The 9,471-nt window shown below is 33.1% G+C and overlaps 1 protein-coding gene across 1 annotated transcript in view; it reads left to right on the top strand.

The window, feature by feature from the left end:
• Positions 1-1,967: 1,967 nt before the first annotated feature.
• CNKSR2 (connector enhancer of kinase suppressor of Ras 2) overlaps positions 1,968-9,471 on the top strand; it is a gene marked incomplete at its 5' end in the record, with an annotated part of 194,760 nt that continues 187,256 nt past the window's right edge. Inside the window, one exon of the mRNA XM_039222554.1 lies at positions 1,968-2,055. Coding sequence (XP_039078485.1) covers positions 1,968-2,055 — 88 coding nt within the window. The remainder of the gene's footprint in view (positions 2,056-9,471) is intronic.

Consider the following 9,471-nt stretch of genomic DNA (forward strand, 5'->3'; position numbering starts at 1 on the left):
AGAGGTTTCTCAGAAAATTTAAAATATAGTTACCATAGGATCCAGTAATTCCACGACTGGGTATTTACACAAAGAATATGAAAATGCTAATTCAAAAGGAGGCACCCCCCTATATTTATTGCAACATTATTTACAATAGCTAAAATATGGAAGCAACACAAGTGTTAATGGATAGATAAATGGATAAAGAAGTTGTATATATAAACAATGGGATATTTATTATTCAACCATATAAAAGAATGAAATTTTGCCATTTGCAACAACACGATTAGACCTAGAGGATATAATGCTAAATGAAATAAGTCAATCAGAGAAAGACAGATACCTTATGGTTTCACTTGTTTGAAATTTAAGAGTCAAAACAAATGAGCAAAGGGGAAAAAAGGACAAAGCAAGAAACAGACTCTCTTTTTTAATTTTTTAATGTTTATTTTTGAGAGAGAGGGAGAGAGAGAGAGAACATGAGTGGGTGAGGAGGAAAGGCAGAAAGACAGGGAGACACAGAATCTGAAGCAGGCTCCAGGCTCTGAGCTGTCAGCACAAAGTCCAACGCGGCTCAAACTCACAGACTGCTAGATCATGACCTGAGCCTTGGGCGCTTAACTGACTGAGTCACCCAGGTGCCCCAACAGCCCCTTAACTATAGAGAACAAATTGATGGTTACCAAAGGGGAGGTAGTTGGGGAGACTAGTGCATTTGTCATGATGAGTGGATGATTAAAATAAAAACAGAAAAAAATGTCTTGGAGAAATAATTACATAGCTAATAGAATGGCCAACATCAAAAATACGTGAGTGAAAAATAGGCTTAAAAATAACCAATAAAGAACATGTCTCTTATATGGACCCATGTGAGAGAGGGAGGTGCTTGAATTGTTTCCTAGAAGAAACAAATTTTTTGTAACCAGAAAGTGGTTCCATGTAAGCCTTCCTAGTAAATTGCCTGAAGAGATATCAAATAGAAGGAGGTCTAAAGCATTTAGGATTCAGTAATTTGACTAAATTTTCACCTCCATTCCTTCTTTTATATTACTGATTTATTTTCTTTTCATTAAACTGGGCCTCCTAAATCCTGTAAGCTTTAGCCTTGCAAAACCCGATTGTCATTCACAAATGAGAGAGGTTAAAAAGTAATGGAAAGTCATTGTGAATTCATTTGGTGGCAAAACACTTGCTTGGAAAGACTGCTGCTATTTGTTCATAACAGTCTTGTAAATATAAACCTTCTATCAGAATATATTTATTATTTATGTACCAAGTTGTTTTAAAAAGGCCGTAAAGTGACGTAAATGATTGGTTTAGTACAAGGTAAAACCTAGCTAAGTCCATAGAGGCAGTATATTAGTGTTTAATTCTGTGTGAGGTGTGGGCTCAGACTTCCTTGGTTTGAACACCAGCCCTACAACTAACTTGTTGTCACCCTTTTTGTATCTCAGCGTTCTCATCTGTAAAATGGGAATAATAATAGTGCCTATTAACATAAGAGTTTTTGTGAAAATAACTTAGTACATGTAAAGCATTTAGAATAGTAACTGGCACATGAGTCTTCAGTAAGTGTTAGCTTATCAGTATTAGCTCTGAATTGTGAATATTTCAAGAAGATTATTGAAAATCTTCATTTGAAAGTAAACTAAAATGTTGTCTTTGCCTAAAGTACTCCTTTATTTGTTGTTTTATTGTAGAGGTAGTGTAGAGACCTTCTACATACCAAAAGAACCAACAGATATTAAGAACTAAAAAAAGAGAAATTTCATGGAAAGCAAACATTATGTTTCTTGAATTTAATTCTTTTGTAAGCCATTTCCTCAATTTTTTTCTTAAATATGTTCTGAATATTATTTTTCACTATGTAAACTTCAGAACAACTCATTTCCTATTATTCAAAATCTTAACTTTAAGCAATTGTACTTTGGGACTTTTCAAAATCTGTTCCTATTAATCACTATTTTTTCCTTTTCCCTTTATAGGTCACCATTTGCTGCTGTCACAGACTATTCAGTTACAAGGAATAATGTCATACAGCTCTGCTTGGAATTAACAACAATTGTGCAACAGGTATTAGCTGGCAACCTTTCCTTCTCTTAATTTATTATCTATTTTATAAACAGTGAGTAGTATTCCTTTTTACCAAGAGTTTGTAAGATACTGGTTTGGGAGTTTCTAACTCAAAGACAAATGGTTCTAAATAAACCAAACATGTGGTTTGGGAAACTATTCATATAGCTCAATAAACAAGCATTTTATTTACTAGAAGATGTAAAAATGTAAAAGTATACTGAACTCCTAGAAAAATCATTATAAGATCATAAGTCTGATGCTCTCACATTTTAGTGGGAAGGACTGTACTGCTTTTCACAAAATCAAATTGCTCCATTTAGATAACATTCTAAGACTTTGGCTCTAAAACACTGTTTGTTCTTTATTAGTACAGTTATTAGTTTCATTTATATATTGCACATATGAAAAAATATACATAATAGCTTTTAACAGTGATCTGTTTACATGACCTGATTTTGTTTTTACTTTGAATACTATCCAAACTAGGGATCCCCAAATCAAATGCCTTCAGGAGTTCCACAGCTAATATAAATCAAGCCTGGCATAAGATATGGAGAAATGGTAGAGTGATGAATTGACTAGTACATATTTTATAAAATTTAATTAAATCTAATAACAAAACACATCTGAGAAGTCTGAAGCCTGCAGCCACCATGCTGTGTAAGCCACGAAGGCAGCCTCTTGCTGCTGCTGATTTCTTGGGTGCTGGCATTTGTTAACCTATCCAATGTTTCAGAAAGAAAGCAGACAATAAAATAAGATGATACAGGAGATTTTGGGGGAAACTGATGATTTAATTTTTTCTTCTACTCCCTATCTTTTATTACCAGGGATAATTATAGGAAGGTGGGTAACTTTGTGACATTTAATTGTGAACATATCAGACGTTCATCAATATTATATCATGGCATTGAGAAAGTCAACAACTCTTCGTTACTCAGAGACTTGCATGGAGAGAGTGGACATTTTTATGAGCTTTGAGATACCCTAACAGTCTCACTGCATGTCTTTCTATTTGATATCAATAAATGTAATTTCTGAATTTCCAAGATCTCAACTGGATGATGGGAAAAAGACTGGCATTTTAGGACAAGGTTGAGCAAACGTTTTATAAAATATCAGATGTTAGGTATTTAATGTTTTGTAGGCTGTGCCCCTTGGGCCATCTTTTGCCGACGTTTGTTCTAGGGCAGTGTTAGTCCAGTGTGGTCTGTGAACCAACAACATTATGATCACATGACTATTTGTTAGAAATTCAGATTCTTGGGATACACCCCAAATGTACTGTGGGGAGGGCCCAGAAATCTGCATGTTTACTAGTTTTTCAAGTGTTTTTGATTCTCCTACATTGTTCTAGAGCTCAGGGATAAAAAAAAGCAATAACATAATCTGTAGGTTATTTGTTCTTATAGCTATTTGTTATCTATGACATTTCTTAAAAATATACTTTTTTAAAACTGTATTTCTTTTAAAGGAATTAAACTTAACCAAAGATTTAAGGTATGGATAACAGAGTATTAGTCTTTTCCTTTTACTATGAGAAATTCTCTCTGATTTAGAGATGCATATTACACAGTATTTTTATAGTAATCTTTCATAGTCTTTTTTATAGATAGTGGTCATTAGGAATCTATATTAAACAATCATAATAATACAAGAATTATTAATTGTTACATGATAATATCTGTGATAACTGTATTATGTGCATTATTTAAGATTTTTATGTATATGTGAGACCCAAACCAGTGGATATATGCTGAAATTAAATGTGAGAATTAAAAGTTTATTTTTCAACTTTTTATACATGAGAAACTCCTATTGTCAATTCTATAAGAATGCAATCCATCTGATATTATCTTGCAAAGTAACTTCATTTCCAAGCATAATTATGACAGAAAGTGGGTGTTTTTCAGTTCTTGCATCTCCTCCAAACATCTGGACCTGGATAGCCTATTTAAAAGTTTACTTTTGAGTAATTTGATAACTCTCTGTTGCCTTATAAACCAAGACTGCAAATCTAAATGGCAATTATGATGTTTTCTTAAAAATCTTGAAGAATACTCAGATGTATTCATTTTCCCTTAATTAATGCATAGAGTTTCCCTCTATCAAAAGGGGATCAACAAAGTGATCTTGAAAAAAAATACCTTTATTTTAAGTATAAAGAGATATCATAATTGGAGAGTTTTCTATGTTTAGAACTCACAGGTTCCAGAGCATACCTTTGTCATTCTAACCTTCAGATGTTACATTGGGAAGAATGGCTGAAATGATTTTCAGTGAATTAAGATTTCCTGTAGAGAAATTGTCCAGTAGTTGAAGTGCGATTTCTGTCAGATATGACTAACTCCAACCCATTCTGCTATTTTAAGAACGTACCATCTAAATAACAAGTAATTCAGGTTTTGTTCCAGAATATATGAATATCTGCTATTGACAACTACTTCACAATAAACATATGCCATTCTAATATTGCCCTCAGAGGCTTATTTCTGCTGTCAGTGCAACCTTTAACAGGTACACTGTGTGGCACAACATTCTCCTTAGGAATTTACTTCAAGACACTTAAGCCTAAACTAATGGGTTTGAGTTTTGCTGTTTACAGGTCAGGAAACATTAGGTAGAGTAGAGAGACATGCTTTCAGCAGTTGAACTTGATGTACATTCTGTCTTGACCAAATACAGAATTATTGAAAACACTCCAAATAATTGAAATACTCCAAATATACTCAGATGTAGAAGGACCTTCTGTACTTGCCACCCACTGTACAATCTGATTTAAAGAGAATGTCTTGCTGTTCTTAGGACATTTTGCTCTGACATTACCTGTTTAGATTTTTTAAAGTTCAGTAGCTCTTAACATTTGTCACAATTCCTTCTATCTCACTCTCATTTTCCCATCACATGGCCTGTTCCACTTGTCCCCTTTAAGATGTTTCCAAACAAAAACCCCTGTATGTAGGTAGGTTTGGTTCTTGCCTTGCCCAGTCCTTCCCAACTTGTACCTGACCAGATAACTTAATTCATCTACTTAAACTAGATCTTTTCTGTTGTATCTTAAGGGAAATATTAAGATACCAATTTCTCTTAATAAAATACATCTTCATGATATCCTGATGTAATTTACTTGTAAATATACAATCAATCACTTTCAGACTAGTCATCCCAAAGTCCAGCTTTAATTTTGTTGCTTTTAGCAATTTTCCTCTAATTTTGATTACAAACTCCTTTCTTTGGAATTCAAGGGCATTCCAAGTGTGGTGCTACCATAATTTCAGTTTTACCTTCCAGTACTCCCATATATCTTAATTGTAGTCTAGTTCTTGTGGATGACTTTCTGTTGGTAAAATAGATTTTGCAGTCTCATTGTTTTATGATGTGTGATCTCCTCAGAACATGCCCCATATATATTTATCTCAGACTGGTAAAATCATGTTCTATTCTTTAAGACCTCTAGGAAGTGCCTCATTTATGAAACTTTTACTATATCTCACAGCTCTTTGCACCTTCTTCCTACTTGACCGTTTATAGTTAATGTAATGATTGAAATGGTTGGGATCATAATTGCCACCTTGCTGTTTGTCTTCTAGGTTTTCCATGTGTTCTTTATTCTTTCTCTTTTCTGTTTAAATTTTTATTATTTTTGTATGATTCCATTTTGTTCTGTTGACTTATTAGCTATAATTCTTTGTTGTCTGAGCAGATATAGAAATCCCTTAAACTTACTACTTTACATAGCATTTCACATCTTACCTATGAAAGTTATATTCTGCTATGAATAATAATTCTCTAACTTCCATTAAATTATAAACTTATTAAAGACAAGAATTTTGTCTTACTGATTTTCATATATAGTAGGTGCTCATTATACTTGTTAAATAAATTGACCTGAGACCCAGTTATTCCCTGTGGTTAGCACATGCTCATTTGTATTCTTCCAAGAAAATTTTGGAATTAGATGCTTGAATTGTTACTCATTTTATTTCATCACCTGTGTAAAAGCTGTCGTTCTTTCTCTGTTAGTTATATAAAGAACCCCAGAGAGGGGTGCCTGGGTGGCTCAGTCAGTTAACTGTCTGATTCTTGATTTTGGCTCAGGTCATGATCTCACTGTTTCTGAGATCCAGTCCTGCATCCAGCTCTGTGCACTGACAGTGCAGAACTTGCTTGGGATTCTCTCTCTCTCTGCCCCTCACCTGTTTGTGTGCTCTCTCTCTCTCTCTCTCTCTCTCTCTCTCTCTCAAAAGAAGTAAATTCAGGGGCATCTGGGTGACTCAGTTGGTTAAGCATGTGACTTCTGCTCAGGTCATGATCTTGCAGTTCTTGAGTTTGAGCCCCGCATCGGGTTCTGTGAGAACAGCTCAGAGCCAGGAGCCTGCTTTACATTCTGTGTCTCCCTCTCCCTGCCCCTCCCCTGCTCACTCACTTTCTCTCTTTTTCTCTTTCTCTCTCTCTCTCTCTCCCCCCCTCTCAAAAATAAAATAAACATTAAAAATTTAAAATAAGTAAATAAACTGAAAAAATATTTTTAAAAAAGAACCCCAGAGATATCCAGAGATACCCATTGCTTTACATGTTAGTTTATTCATTGAATTAAAATAAGAGTATTGATCCTTATAACCACTTTCCAATGTAGAATGAAAGTGAACAGGACTTCTGAAACACCATGCAAATATAGACTACTAACAAAACATATCTTTTAGAAGAAACAGTTATAAGCATGATATATTCATGTTTGTAAATTATCTCTTAAAATAATCTATTATTTTTCTACTGTTAGGTGATGTCATATATTTGGTACCAAGTTTTTTTGGGCTCTAGTCTGTTACTACCTTTCATAGCAATAGGAATGAGGCTGATAGGTACAATAATGAAATAAAATAGCTAAGTGTTTGTTTCTTGATAATTAAACTGTGATTTTATTTCATTTAAACTCTAATTTTCTATATTTTACAAATTTTCTAAAATGAATTCAAGTTGTCAGAACCAAAAAAAAAGGTTAATACATTAAAGTAATACTACTTTGATAAATGAGCACAACATAGATGAATACTTATATTTTAAATGACATAGTTAAATGTCCATCTAATGGTCTCATTCAGTTATTGTATGCACAGTAATCACTGCATTCACTTGGAATTGTATGCAGTATCTGAAGACAAGAATTAAACTTAAGCTACCAGTAAAAGAGGCCAATTTGAATAAGCAAAGTGTAGATTTAAAAAAATATATATCTAGGGCATGCATTTATTACTAGGCTTTCAAGAAATCTCATCTGAACAGTTATGATGGTAGTTATGCTTTGAAATATGCTGTACTCCAAATTATTTTTCACTCAACTTTAATTATTTTTATTCCCATTGCAACAAGAGGAGATGATCAATATCTAAAAATAAACGGTCACAAATAGCTTTTTTTCCTTTCTTAACACAAAGGGGTGGTACTATGAAGTAAGTGGAAAGTGCTTCTTGGTATTGGCTACTTATATTTAAAGTGCTGATAATGTTAGAGGTAAAAAAATATATAAATTTCTTTTAACAAGCTCTGTTTGGAGGATTGTATTTAATCCACTATATCTATTTTACTTATTTACAGCTGTGATGGAGTTAGTTATGTTTAAAGTCTTTTAGAGAAATCCCTCCCCCAATACTTTCCTGTCCACGTAAGATAGGCTCTAATAACACATTTGAGAAAAATAGTTTTAAAGTCTTTAATTTTAAAAGAATACTCAAAGAACTGAAGCCTCATTTAGAGAACTGTCAGCAACTGAATCAGAAAAATGAGACAGGTACCCACACACTTCTTGCCAGTAAATGCCATGATGCCTGCCCTAATGGGTAGCAACTTGACCTAAAATTATTCTGCTATACTGGTTTTATAATTTCTACCTCAAGCACAAAAATGATTAAATTGTCACTAGTTAAGAAATTAACACAAAAGTATCAGTTTTCACAGTGAAACTTTGGTGGAATTCAGAATACTTGGGGCAGGGGTAGGGATAGTGAGTATTGGGAAAGTTGAGGATTAGGCCTATTGCTTCATGAGCATTTCACCTTGGACAAACCATGTACATTTGCTTGTGCCATCTATAAACAATTCTATTGTGAGTATCAAATTAGGTGTATTAAAAATGGTTCAAATATGTGAAGTACAAAACAACAGTAATATTTATTAAATGGGTAAGAAATAGAGACTTGATAAAAGGAATTTGTTTTAAATAATGAATATATACAGATTTTTTTCCCTCCATTTAGTGTTTGTTTTCATCAGCTGCAGTGTAATTCAGTGAAATCTGAACTATATGCTAAGAGAAAATTTTCAACATGATGTGAAACATTTTAGATCAGATTTTGTAATAATAATATACCAGAGTGAAAACTTCCTTTTAAAATTCAAGTTCTGGTAATATACTTTTACCTGAAATGTCTCCTCTCAACTGTATATATTAAAATGCCTTGCTGTTTTCTTATGGGCTTGCTCATTTTTCAACCTTTTTAGATCCATTTTCCCTGTCCTTAGATATCACTGGTTTTTGAATAATATTTGAAATGTTACTTTAGCTTGCCATTCCCAGCTGAAAGTTGGGTAAAAAAGAGAAAAGATCAGTAGTCTTTTCACATGAGATTGTTTAAATTAACTTTGGAAAAGAAAAGAAATGCAGAGAAAAATGAAATTTTAGAAACCATTCTGATATCATCCTATTTTAAGTACATAATTGTTATCTTCTGCTCACTCTACACTTTCCTTCCCCACCCTCCAAAATTTGAAGAAATAACATGTACTGTTCAAAAAATCTTAACTGAGAGAATCATCACCAAGAACTGAAAGTTCATTTAGATATTGAAAGAGTTTTTATGGTCTTTGTTTCCATTCAATCCACTGATATTGTGTGCCATCAGTATAAAGGTATATATGTAGTACATCCTGTAGTTTAATTTTTTCTACAGTTTTTAAAGTAATATCTGCTTCATAGAAAAATTTGGGGTAATGGAAAGAAAAGTATTGCTTTTAATCCTTCTACCCAAAGAAAATCCCTGTTATTTTCCTTTTTTTATTTCAGCCTATTTTCATCTATATACACATATATTTTTTGAATATGGTTTTTTTCATTTAGTATTATACCATCATTTTAAAAATTTTATTGCATTGTTCATATTAGGACTTTTTAAAAAATTCCAGTATAGTTAACATACAGTGTTATGTTATTTTCAGGTACAATACAGTGCTGGACCAATGCTATACGTTGCTTAGTGCTTTTCATGCTAAGTATACTTCTAATCCCCATTACCTATTTCACCCATCCCCCCGTCAATCACCTCCTCTCTGAGAACCAACAGTTTGTCCTCTGTTTAAGAGTGTTTGTCTCCCTTTTTTTTGTTGTTCATTTAGTTTCTTTTTTTTTTTTGGCTTTGG

The sequence above is a fragment of the Hyaena hyaena genome, unplaced genomic scaffold (genome assembly GCF_003009895.1).
Source record: "Hyaena hyaena isolate Hyena2069 unplaced genomic scaffold, ASM300989v1 scaffold_1158, whole genome shotgun sequence".
In the NCBI taxonomy this organism is placed as follows: Eukaryota; Metazoa; Chordata; class Mammalia; order Carnivora; family Hyaenidae; genus Hyaena; species Hyaena hyaena.